Here is a 13,603-nt window from a genome sequence, read left to right on the forward strand (position 1 = left end):
GTCATCCCAGAAGGAAGCCTCTTCTAAAGATGATGCACAAGAAAGCCTGCAAACAGTTTGCTGAAGACAAGCAGACTAAGGACATGGATTACTGGAACCATGTCCTGTGGTCTGATGAGACCAAGATAAACTTACTTGGTTCAGATGGTGTCAAGCGTGTGTGGCGGCAAACAGGTGAGGAGTACAAAGACAAGTGTGTCTTGCCTACAGTCAAGCATGGTGGTGGGAGTGTCATTGTCTGGGGCTGCATGAGTGCTGCCGGCACTGGGGAGCTACAGTTCATTGAGGGAACCATGAATGAGCAGAGCATGATCCCCTCCCTTCGGAGACTGGGCCACAGGGCAGTATAACGACCCCAAACACACCTCCAAGACGACCACTGCCTTGCTAAAGAATGTCTCCAGACCTAAAGCATCTGTGGGGCATCCTCAAACGGAAGGTGGAGGAGCGCAAGGTCTCTAACATCCACCAGCTCCGTGATGTCGTCATGGAGGAGTGGAAGAGGACTCCAGTGGCAACCTGTGAAGCTCTGGTGAACTCCATGCCCAAGAGGGTTAAGGCAGTGCTGGAAAATAATGGTGGCCACACAAAATATTGACACTTTGGGCCCAATTTGGACATTTTCACTTAGGGGTGTACTCACTTTTGTGGCCAGCGGTTTACACATTAATGGCTGTGTTGAGTTATTTTGAGGGGACAGCAAATTTACACTGTTATATAAGCTGTACACTCACTACTTTACATTGTAGCAAAGTGTCATTTCTTCAGTGTTGTCACATGAAAAGATATAATAAAATATTTACAAAAATGTGAGTGGTGTACTCACTTCTGTGAGTTTTTTAACGTTTTTTTTAAACATGCATTGTGGTAAAACACCTTACTGGTCGTAAAAGTGGGCTTAATTTTATTGTTGTAAAAATATAATTTTATATTAATTTCTTTTGATTTTGGGGTGAAATGTGCCCCAGAAATCTTGAGAGGTTTCATGAGATCCAGCCAACGTTTGGAGCATCAGTGTCCTTGGATCACAACTGCTGTCCCGAGCTGCATGCGGCAGCCTCCCATCGCTCAGCATCCTGTTATATCCCTCTCTCTGTTTTTCCTGCATTGTGTTGTTCCTGAGCAGTGACCGCTTCACTCCGAGCTCTTTCGGCCTCCCCTCCCGCACTCTAATCATAAAGTGTGGAGTCCAGCACATCCCATCATTCCCCTCTTCTGTTTTCTTTACCAACGCGAGAGAACGCGGGGCGGCAGTATGAACATTAAGTGTGTATTTTGGTCCGCGGACTCCAGTCGAGTGTGAAATTGTGGGGCTCTCCGACTGAAAGCGGAAACTGCAGGAAAGGCCTCATGGATGGAGGGCTGCAGTTTTAACAGCGTGCTTGAGACTCGGCTTAAAAAAACAGAGAGCTGATGTACCGCATATGTGCAGAGCCCTGTACATAATAGCACTCAATATTTCTGATATTACTATTGAGATGTAACTTCTACTGTTACACAAAATCGTTCATATTTTATCACATTATTTCTCATAAAACCCTGTGTGCCGTTAAAGGAACAGTTCACCCAAGGTTGGAGCTTTCCTCCTTCAAAAAAGCAATATGAAAGCACCATAAAAGTATCGTAAAGCGGTCCGTATAACTTATAGCACTATATAGAGCCCTTCTGAATCCCTGTGATTGCTTTGGGTGAGAAACATACTGTAATTTACTGATAATCTTACCCTCTAGTAAGTGAGTCAGTGAGCTGAACTCGAAAACTGGATCTCATTCATGAACAAATCGTTTAGACTGGTTTTGTGAACTTGATCAAGAGATTCGATGAAAATATTTGACTCAAAATAATGATTTGTTCATGAATCAGACAATGACACTTGCTCTATTGAAATGTCAAGATTTTCAGTGAATAAGTAAAAGTTTGGTCTGTTTCTCATCCAAAACTTTTCATCCAACTTTGAAATGATATGAGAGTGAGTAAAAATTGTCATATTTGGGTGAACTGTTTTTTTTTTATTTATTTATTTATTTTTTTTATAATGTTTCCGAAATCAGGTCCTGTTTATTTGATCCAATGTGATCTGGTTGAATTAAACCCTTTTGATTGCGTGTTTGTATACAAATGTGTGTTTTGAAAAGAAAAAAACTGTCACATGGCAATTTGTCTTGGCTCTTCGTGCTTCCTGCTGTTGAAATTGGCTCGAAATGTCTGGCTTTGGTTCTGATCCACATATTTACATGTGTTTGTGCTCAGATTGTTTCAGTGCAATCAGGGACTGTGGCATGATGTTAGCAAAGTCTCCTCCTGCTTCTCATTAGCTTTTTCTCCCCCCAAACCTGATCGTCTCTATTCAGAGGTAGATTGTTCAATAAGTGCTCTCTGATTTAACCTTCCTTTCCCTCGCCCTCAGGCCTCTCTATTGGACCTGAAGGAGCACGCCTCGTCCCTGGCCTCCTCTGGACTGAAGAAGGACTCCAAGCTGAAGAGTCTTGAAATCGCTCTTGAGCAGAAGAAAGAGGAATGCACCAAACTTGAGAGTCAGCTCAAGAAGGTGAGCCAGACACTTGGGGGGAATTGAAGCGTCACAGCTAGCAAATACAGCGGGTCTCGTCAGCTAAGCAGCCAGGAGCGCGTAACAAGCCATTACGGTGACTGGCACTCCGTTAGCGCTACTCTGACAACACTTAAAACAATGACATTGAGCTGAATGTTTGCTCAAGTGCACTTTACCTGTGAGGTTTTTCCTCTGTCGAGTGCTAGAGGGAAGATATTAGCTCTGTTTCAGACCCCAGCTAGCAGCCTCGCTGTCTACGGTCAACAAAGGCCGCTGTCTTCAACGGCAGCATCGTAAATGAATCTCAATATTGTACTTGACTGATTTTAAACACTTCAACAGAGCAGTTATGTTAACAGTTGCTCAAATACAAGTATGAAAAGACACTCGATAAACATTCAAAGTTGATTGTTAGCATTTTGCTAAGCTAATATGCACAGAATTAGTCTAGTTTTATTTAGAGAGGTGTTTTTCTATCAATGCTTTAAAGTAATGATTGAAATTAGCTTATTTATAGAACATTTACATATTGAAAGTTAGCAAATTAGCAATTGGAGAAAGTATTGCAACAAGGATATACGTGACGCTGACTTAAATTCTGGCTAAGATGAGGTATCATCATTTTGATGCCGAAAATGTTGCCTAGCTAAACAGCTCTCTTGATTTCGAAACAGTGCTATGTGTTTCAGAGTGAACTTTAGTACTGTGTTTATTTACACATTTGCAGCCAATGATAGTGTTTTGTCAGTGTCTCAGAGTGTCTTTATTTTCAGTAAATGAACCAAGCCACTTTGAGATGATGAAAAACACCGTATTATATTTATTTTGATATATTGTGCAGCCCTATTCCTAATGATCTCAAGTATCTTCGGTTTGTAGCTCATGCTTCCTCAAACCACCATAAGTGATGTTTAAACATCACTTTTACTCCAGCCATGTCTGACTTCTCTCCTCATCGCCGTGTGATTTCATCCCCTCTAATTCTCTCCTGATCTTGCCTCTTTGTCAACTTCTCCTCCTCCTGTTTTTTAACCAGATCAGATATTTCTCATGTTTTTCCTAAAAAATATTTCATCATCGCTCTCTGTGTATCACCCAATTCTGTTTCTTCCCCAACCCCTCTGTGTTTTTCTTTCTTTCTTTCTGAAAGCGCTCTGAGCTCATGTCAGGCCATCCCTTCAATCTTGTAAGTGCATCTTGGTGTGAAAAGCCTCCCTTAGCAGTGCCAGTGTCTCTCTGTGTGTGTGTGTGTGTAACTAATAAATGTGTGAGTGGAGCTTTGCTTGCATGAGCTCGAGGCTTATCTCAAGTTTAGTTTTGTGTGTATGTGAGATAGAGAGGATATGTTAGGGAGCTGGCGGAGTCTGTGAGTGTTCTGAGATTTGCTTGCATGAGATCTTTTCTTATCTAAAGCTTGAGAGTGATGGTCTTGTGTGGTTTGACGTTGCTCCGCAGCGGAGCTTGGATTTAGTGCCGTGTTCGTAAGCTGATATGTGTCGCATTGAGCTGTGTCAGCATGGTGTGCACGTGCCTCTACAATTGCTACATTTTTTAAGTCCTCGATCCTTTTTAGCGTTAGTATAGTTTATTAAAGGGATAGTTCAACTCAAAAATGAACTTTTGTCACCATTTGCTTGCTGTCTTGTCGTTCCAAACCAGGAAGATTTTTTTTGTTCCGCATGGAAACATGCACAGTTAACAATTTGAACGTTTGATGTTGATGATAATTATTACCACCACCATTATTATTATTATTATTATTAGTAGTAGTAGTACTAGTAGTAGTAGTGTTTTTTACCTCAAGCAAAAAATGAAACTCTGTTGGCGCTTGGTGTAGTTGACATCCTGGTGCTCCAAATATGAGTGTGCTAATGCTTGAATGAGATTTGAGAGCTATTAAGAGGAAGAGTATGGAAGCTTGTTTCCGCCACTAAATAAAAAAATAAAAAAGGTAATTGTGACTTTTTATCTCACAATTCTGACTTTTTTCTCGCAATTGCGAGAGTTAAACGTGCAATTGAAAGTTATAAAGTCAGAATCGGGAGTTATAAAGTCAGAATTGCGTGTTATAATGTAAATTTTTTTCTCACAATTGCGATTTTTTTTTTTTTTTTTTTGTAATTATTATATATCACGCAGTTCTGACTTTATAACTCGATATTCTGACTTTTTTCTCAGAATTGTGAGATATAAACTCACAATTGCGTCTTAAGTCAGAATGACTGACTTTTTTTCAGAATTATGAGTTTATATCTCACAATTCTGAGAAAAAGTCAGAAATGCGAGTTTTAAAGTCAGAATTGTGTGATTTAAAAACATGTAGTGGACATAATTGGACATTATAATCCTCATAATTGCACATTATAACATGGAATTACGAGTTTATATCTCAAATTTCTGACTTTATATCACGCAATTCTGACTTTATAACTCGCAATTGTGAGTTTATATCTCTCAATTCTGAGAAAAAAGTCAGAATTGTGAGATATAAACTCGCAATTGTGAGAAAGTAAGTCAGAATTGTGAGAGAAAAAGTCGCAATTACCTTTTTTTTTTTCTTTCCATGGCGGAAACAAGCTTCAATAGAAGAGTATTTGATTTTCAATGAAGAAAACTTTTTCAGTCAGTCTGTCCTTACATTTTAGAAGTCTTGACATACAGTGCATGAGTCATATGGACCACTTTTATGGTGCTTTTATAGTTTAATTTTGGAGCTCGACAGAATGTAGACTAAAATTTGTTGGAAAAGAGCAGCGTGAACACTCTTCAAAATTTCTCCTTTTTGAGTTTTACGAAAGAAAGTAAGTCATAAAAGTTTGGAACAACATGACTGAGTAAATGATGATTTCGAGTTAAATTATTCCTTTAAATATGCATAAGCTTTAATGTTCATAGTCTGTGTGCTTCTGTGCATGTAGGCAATTGTGGTTGTTAGTTTTTCTGACTGCAGTGAAATCTGTGCAAGTACATTTAGTTCTGGATGGTGATGTTGAGCTCTCGTATGAACCGATCAACTTCGTACGCACATTTAGAGCTCTTCGCGTGGCTTGATGAGAATATCTGGGTCCCATCGTCCGTTCCAAGAGTAATGAAATCTCTGGCAGTGGGTGTGTGTCTGTGTTCGCACAGGGTCTCTTATAAAAGCAGTGCAAGTGAAAACCCGCTGACAGCTCGGTGGGCGTCTGCTGTGATTGGATGAGACAGAAAGGGGGCGGAGGACTCGACTGTCCCCGCTTGACCGCCAGGAGTGTATATGGATTAAGGTGTCAGCGAGGCTCACGAAATGAGAACAGACATGCCACCAAGACATCCAACAGTCTACATTACACAAACCGGCCAAGAGTCCCCCAATGCACTTCCTCAACTACTTCATATGGAAGCACATCAAAACTCTCTTTTATATCCCCTGCTGCGCACACATGCACATTTATATCATTCAACACCGAGATGTTTTCTCGCAAGAACATTTATAGGTCAAGAAAGTCAGCATAAATGCATAAAACCACTGCAAATGTGTGCTGTTTTCACACAGCCGCTCTGTTATTTTGCCCAGCCAAACAGGCACAGGCACAAACACATTATTAAACAACATTATTAAACCGCATTTCCCACAATCCCCTGTTTAGCGCTGGGACACTGGCTGTTCCTCTGAAAGATGGTGCCGTATGGATTGACCGCTCCGACGTTCCAATACCAACACGCTGCACAGAGCTTACAAGCAGACACTGCATCCCCTACAGCCCACTAATAATTATACGAATGCTAGTTATTTCCTACCCAGTCTGTCTGTCTCGCTGTGACTTTTTTTTGTCTGTTTTTCAAAAGGACACATATGTGTCCGTATTGTGAACGAGTTTGTTAGTGGTCCTGAACACATGCTTTTCTTGTGTGATCAGATCAACAGTCATGTGACACATTCCAAGAATACGTATACTTTGATTTGGACTTCAGCGTTAGAGCCTAAAATATCATGTTTTTGCAATTATATCATCTGTTATCTCACATAAATTAAATTAGCCTTGCATGAAAAGTAGAAATGTTTTGAAAAACAATTCTATATTCCTCTGATTTTTAGATATATCCCAGAACAAAAGTCTATTTAACAATTAAAATCATGTAGCAAAGTCAATGTTTTGACAATCTACAAGTAAATAATCTATTTTCACACACTTTTCTTTTTTTTTTTTTTTGGCGCTGACTGCGTTTGACAAACTTTACCATTCCCAGTTACTTTAAGAAGAAAATTTTATATTTTTTTCCTTCCATTTATGGAAAAAAATATAAATCTATCAATCTATCTGCACAACAGCATTTATTCCCAAACTATCTGCTACTAGTATTTTATTTTGTTTTATTTTATTATTATTTTTTTATTTATTTTGTTTTATTTTATTACCATTTTACCATGCATTTTGAATGCAGTACCATGGTAAAACCATGTTGTTGGGCATTTACCATAGTAATACCATGATATTTGGTTGCAGTACCCTAGTGAAACCATGTTGTTGGACATTTACCATAGTAATACCATGATATTTGGTTGCAGTACCCTAGTGAAACCATGTTGTTGGACATTTACCATGGTAATACCATGATATTTGGATGCAGTACCCTAGTGAAACCATGTTGTTGGACATTTACCATGGTAATACCATGGTATTTGGATGCAGTACCCTAGTGAAACCATGTTGTTGGACATTTACCATGGTAATACCATGGTATTTGGATGCAGTACCCTAGTGAAACCATGTTGTTGGACATTTACCATGGTAATACCATGGTATTTGGATGCTATACCATGGTAAAATATTATTTTAATTTTATTTATTTTATACCGTTATAAAATTATCACTAGATATCAGATATTTTATTTTATTTTATTATTATTTTTTTATTTATTTATTTATTTTTTTATTTTATTATTATTTAGTTTCTAGAAAATAACAGTCACAGTTACATTTTTCTTTGGTCTTAAACTGCATTTATACCCCAAATTTTAGTAACTGGGTTGGAAAAATTGTAAACCTCCATTTACAGAAAAATGAATAGAAAATAAACGGCTCAAATTATATTTAATTTTTTAGTTATATATTTTTGTTACCATTTTCTGATGGTAACCACCTCCTTTCACTGACTTTTTGTTGAAAAAGAAAATAAATAATTACATCATTTACATCATTTAATAGTTGCAGACCCTATTCATGGAACATGCCTTGTACTCTCAGATTATTTTGCTCCGCCCTCTTTCTGACACATTCTTGATGCTAATTGCACATTACATGTCTGTATCGTGTTTTCGTATACAAACTTGCCAGACTTACCCTTTTACACACACATTTGTGTGCAGCAACCGGTCCGTCCACACATGACAAGCTCTTGGCGGTCAGAGTGGAAACCTACTCAACCTCAGGCTGAGACTTTAATAAAGCTAATTAGCGGGGCCTAAACGTCACCTTCAAATATTATCCTCAATAAACCAGAACAGTCCTCTTTCACCCAGTGCCAGTCTAAAGAGACCTCAGAGGCCAGACACTTTGCTGTATTTTTTTACCAGCACAGCACTGTAAGGATTTACTTTATTTTGTTTTATTTATTTATTTATTTATTTTTTTGCCTGGTTATTTTGTAGCCATATTCTGGATAGCTTCAAGAAATCTTTGGTACTTGGTACGTACACGCATGCACTTACATGCATGTAGTCATGGTGTAAATGACACAGTGCTCCTGTGTCCTCACCTTGTAAAGCCTGCACTGTGTTTGTGTTTTCACAGTTTTTTTGCAGCAGGAAGACACCTGTGTCCTTTTAGAGGACTTTTATGAAAGAAGCATTACGGCTGACTCCTTTAATTGTCCGGGGAAATGAATTGATTTACTTTTCATTAGATGAGGCCCTTGACCCAGCACTTTAGACGGCCGTAATGTCACTAATTATTTTGATGACTTCAGCATGATTGTGTTTCCATGTGTCCACACACACGCGCACACACACACACACGCACACACACACACACACACACACTCTGAGGCTGTATCCTGTTGTGATGTCATGGGGACCTTACACAGGGCCTCCAGGGGTGAGTTGGGTGTCTGAGACCTCAAAACAACTTGCAGACACATGATGGGGTGTCACAGTACCCACGACAGTGTTTAGGCCATGCTTGACCGCTGCCAGCTTGTCTCTACTCAACTATGGAGAGTTGAAGTCAGGGGAGCCTCTAGACTTCTTGTCCATTCACAGCACAGACCCATGCCAAACCCAAAGCTTGTGAAAAGATACAGGACACAAAAGATACAGGACATTTTTAAACTGGTTTGAGACTTGAGATTTCTGGCTAAATGATAAAGTATCAAATATTCACAAACAGTTTTTCACAGACAGTTTAATATTTAATATAATTGAATATTATTTTTCATTTATTATTATTATTATTAATAATATTGATTAATATTATTTTAAACTTTGTTTGCCCACTGAAACTCACTTTTTCAACTTATTTTATTTTATTTTATTATAATCATATTAATTTATTATTTTTTAAATTATTATTGCTATTATTATTGTTTTTGTTATCTTAATTTATGAATTTATTTTAATTTATGAATGTATTATTATTTTAATTTATTTACACATTATTTTAAACAAATAAAAAAAATCTAGACTTTTCTATGGTTGCCTCCTGAAACTCTACCTTTGGTCCGTACAGGCTCATTCAGTTGCGGTTGAGGCTCAGGTAAATGCAGGACTATCGGAGCGCATTGCCACACTCGAGCAGGAGGTGGCGCGTTACAAGGAGGATGCTGGGAAGGCACAGTCCGAGGTGGACCGGCTCCTGGAAATCCTCAGAGAGATGGAGAATGAGAAGAACGACAAGGATCGCAAGATCAACGAGCTGGAGAGGTACACAAGCACACACGTTTATTCTTAAATAAAGATTTTATGTGCAGTTACTGCTGTCTGACCCAAACCCTGTATAATTTAAATGTGGTTTAATTAATTTTATGAATGTTTTACATACTGAAGATGTCCCCAGATGGGGGGGGGGGGAATAAAACCCTAAATTATTGGATTCTTTACTTGTCACCCTCTTATACTCCATTTGTGTGTTTTACCTTGTTTGTTGTTATGCATGTGAACTTTCAGTTGCATGTTCGGTTTAGCTTGTGTTTAGCTCAATATTTTACCTTAAATCCGTTCTTTGATTTTTGCAACTTTCTCAATTTATTTTTCATTCTCTATTGGCCAATGAATCCTTTTGTTTTTTTCACCACTAAAAGGTAAATCTGACTTTATATCTCACAATTCTGACTTTTTTCTCAGAATTACGAGTTATAAAGTCAGAATTGTGTGATATAAACTTTTTTTTTTCTCAGAATTGCGAGTTTATATCTCAAAATTCTGACTTTATAACGTGTAATTATGAGTTATAAAGTCAGAATTGTGAGATATAAACTCGCAATTCTGAGAAAAATATCATTCACCCCAGTGTCACCCTAAAATAGTGCACTTAATGTGGATTTGTGGTCTTGTTGCCTTGGTTTGTGTCCATGAAGTCCATAAGACCATAGGTCGTCCCATATGTCATTGTATAGTTCAACTGGGTGCACATAAGTCACCAGTGTTGCCCCTCTCAACATGCCCTTTTGCTTTTGGAGAACCGCTAAGACTGAAAGATCTGTGTGGGACGAGGATGAAGATGAGGGTGTCAATGTCGTTCCCTGTCTTTCTCACTTTTCAGTTTGTGTTCTCTGTTAGCTTTCATTCTCACCCACTCAGTCATCTCTTATCCTCCGTTTATTTTGGCATTAGACCAGAAATGAGTTGCAGGAGATTTGGAGGGCAACTTCAGCGCTCATCCCACAGCATTATGGGATGTTGGCATTGTCATTGAGATCCACTGCAGTCACAGACTGTAGATTTAGTTCTAATCCCCAACACGTTGCTCTGATCCTGAAGTATGTTCTGTGTCCAGTAGGGGTGTAACGGTACACAAACATGACGGTTCGGTACGTATCTCGGTATTGAAGTCACGGTTCGGTACAGCAGGAGGGAGAAAACTAAACATAAAATTGCTCATTTTTTTCTTCTTTTTTCTTTATTAAACAGTGGTTTATTGAACAAATGGTGTCCCTCTCTTTAAGTAAATTCAATTATAATTTTCTTAAGGATAAAAAAAAAAAAATCTGTCTCAGCTAATGCTGTAAACTATATGCAGGGAGCCCTTTCTTGCACATTATTATAATATTAAAGGTTACAATTAACATCAGAGCCCAAACTATTAAATTCAGTTGCTGTATATTTTTAGATATAATAATCAACACTCAAAAAAAGTACATTTCACATTAACTTCTAAATCTAATTATAAAATTATTACTCCAATTCATTTTTGAAATAATAATTTACACAGTTACTGTCATAACTTGTTTTCATGAGAAATTTATTTAAACATATATTAAATAATTAAGACGTTACTAACAGGTAAAATAAATATAACGAATATATAAGCTAATATAGTGCATATATTTAGTGAAATGCCCCCTCTATAGTTTTTTCTCTAGTGAACTAACATGCTGTGGACAGTAAATGATTTGCCTGAGGTAAATGTAATGCTTCGTGAGATATTGTTCTCAAGCTGTTTTTTCCGTGGTTGAAACACTGGTTGAGAGTTTACATGCATATCTAGATTGTCTGTTCTTCTTCTGTGCTTTTTTCCTGTTGTGGCGATTAGCAAACACTGTTGCATTACAACGCGCGCCCCCTTCTGGACTAGAGGTTGGACTGCCTGTATTCGTCGACTGACTGTATGAAATGATCTGTGACGTCCGTACTGTACAGTTCAGGATGAATACATGTACTGTTACACCCCTAGTGTCCATAGACATGGAGAATAAAATGAATAAGCTACAAAGAGCTCCACAAACGATCACTTTATGAATTGCACACCTTCAGCTGCATGTCTGCTCCTCCCGGAGAGATTTGTTGCACTTTGTGCTGGTATAAACATCTGTGTTTTCGGCCTGTTTAATTGGACTAATTAATGAGAGGCAAATATAGACCTTTTTACATCTTCACAGCTCTTATAAATAAATAAAGATGATGAATAATTGAAAAAGGGCTGGAGTGTAAACAGACAAGAATGTGAGGGAGAGTCTGGGCCGGCGGTAAAGAGTCGTGGAGGTCACAGATGTTGATGTTGTGCATTGACAGTCTTGTACTACTCCCTTTCACCCTCCATCAGGCCTTTCAAAGCTGCGGTCAGTGACCATTCCCAAGCACCAGCGCTGCTTTAGCCTGACAGGGACATTTATTTGCTCAGAGGCTCTCGCTTTTGGATACTGGAAGTGTTTTTTGGTGGATTTCTGTTGTTTCATAAATATTAATCCGACTTGCGTTGAATGTCTCACGCTTTCTTAACAGATCTGCGTTAGGAGAGGATTAGACTAAAACAAACTCCATATGCTTGGCTCGATGCATCATTCATGTCAACGGAGAGAAGATTTCTGAAATAAACACCAGCCACAGTCGCTAACCGTGGCGCTCCAAGCTAATTACCGCTCAGAGTCGGGTTATGTTTTCGAAACACACCGGGGAGTTCGGTTCTCAAAAACCTCCCATTGTTCTTTCTGTGTCGTAGTCTTCCGGCACTCTGGAGTTTGACTCTTGATGTGGTTTTGACGGAGAGTTATTCAGACAGATCCTCTTTTGTTAGTGCCTGTGTCTTTAATCAAGAGATGAATGGCAGGTAGAAGCGGTGCGTTCTGTTCAGAGTGAGTCAGGATTACCCTTCTCACTCAGAGATGGAGAATCCAAAGCTCCTCTTGTTGCAGATCAGTGGTGCGGAGGCAGGTCTTGTTCAAAAAATGCCTTCAAAGTCACAGAAAATGGCAGAGGTTGAATTGGGGCATTGGGGTATTTATTTCATAAATTCGGCAGCAGTAAATTTGCCGGTAATTATGGAGGATTGTAAGGCTCACTGTTTGAGAGGGAGCTAAAATGGGAGGGTGAGTCTGAAGAGTAGTGTAGAAAAGAAATAGAGGTGAAACAAATAGGGAAAAGAGCACAACAAGCAGTATTTGTAAGGATAATGACACTGATTCTTGTGTAATTAATTTTCCTTTACGTTTTGGAAAATAAGCATACTATGGAAATAATATCAATTTACACATTAATTTTTTTTATTATGCGTTTTATTTTAATATCTAAACATACTCTCAGAACGTCTAGAACTTCACCCACCATAGTATCTTTCATGATAAAATAAATGTTGGATGAATATTGTTGGTGTTACAGGGCTTGAATTTCAGTGTGGGATTGCATATATTGCGCATAATTTTACTCGTCCCTGCAGATTTTGCTCACACCCAAAGTGCGCACACATAAAGCTGCCTCTCAAAACTAAATTGAGTTATTTTTTGCAGCTTATTGCTTTTAAACTGTCAAATACAGAAAATAATGTAAAAATTTTAGTCTTGTTGAGTATTCACGTAAATACAGTCACTTATATTTTAAGTGAACGTAAACAGTTGAGAAAGAAAACGCATGTGTAACAGTATAATAGATCCATGCGTCAGGTCTTAAAGTGACAGCAGTACCTCCTAATGTACCTGCTGCCAAATTATGAGATAATACTAAAAATAACTATATGGCAGTTTTTCCCCATAGTATCGATGTCAAAATTGTGGCCAGTGTGGCTAGTAACTTTGGAAAACCACTAGCCACAGTGGCTGGTGAGCAAAAAACGTTCATGTCAAGCCCTGCATATAATCAATTTTGAATCAATTCACAGCCTTACTAAAGATGCATCTGGTTTTCATTGACTTTATCTGACCTTTATATGTTTTCTTTAAATGGAGTAGCATGTGAGATTGCATGTCACATTGTCAGGTGCTTTTTTTTATGTATTTTTCCTTTCTCTATGCGTGTATCAGAAGTCTACATGTGAAGGATCATGCACTTTTAACTCTATTGTCTTACCAAGCTTTCCATGTTAACTCAGCTCACTCTGTGTGTATTTCACCTCTATTTCTCTCTTTCTTCCTCTTCGTTTCTTTACA

At 38.3% G+C, this 13,603-nt stretch overlaps 1 protein-coding gene across 6 annotated transcripts in view; it reads left to right on the forward strand.

Annotated features, from left to right (window-relative positions):
* erc1b (ELKS/RAB6-interacting/CAST family member 1b) overlaps positions 1 to 13,603 on the forward strand; it is a 220,437-nt gene that overhangs the window by 64,639 nt on the left and 142,195 nt on the right. For 3 of the 6 annotated variants that reach the window (XM_051890004.1, XM_051890009.1, XM_051890006.1), the window contains 3 exons: positions 2,408 to 2,548; positions 3,702 to 3,737; positions 9,256 to 9,449. In XM_051890004.1, coding sequence (XP_051745964.1) covers positions 2,408 to 2,548; positions 3,702 to 3,737; positions 9,256 to 9,449 — 371 coding nt within the window. The remainder of the gene's footprint in view (positions 1 to 2,407; positions 2,549 to 3,701; positions 3,738 to 9,255; positions 9,450 to 13,603) is intronic. The other 3 variants (XM_051890005.1, XM_051890008.1, XM_051890010.1) reach the window with 1 other exon arrangement.

Source organism: Ctenopharyngodon idella, chromosome 4, assembly GCF_019924925.1.
Source record: "Ctenopharyngodon idella isolate HZGC_01 chromosome 4, HZGC01, whole genome shotgun sequence".
In the NCBI taxonomy this organism is placed as follows: Eukaryota; Metazoa; Chordata; class Actinopteri; order Cypriniformes; family Xenocyprididae; genus Ctenopharyngodon; species Ctenopharyngodon idella.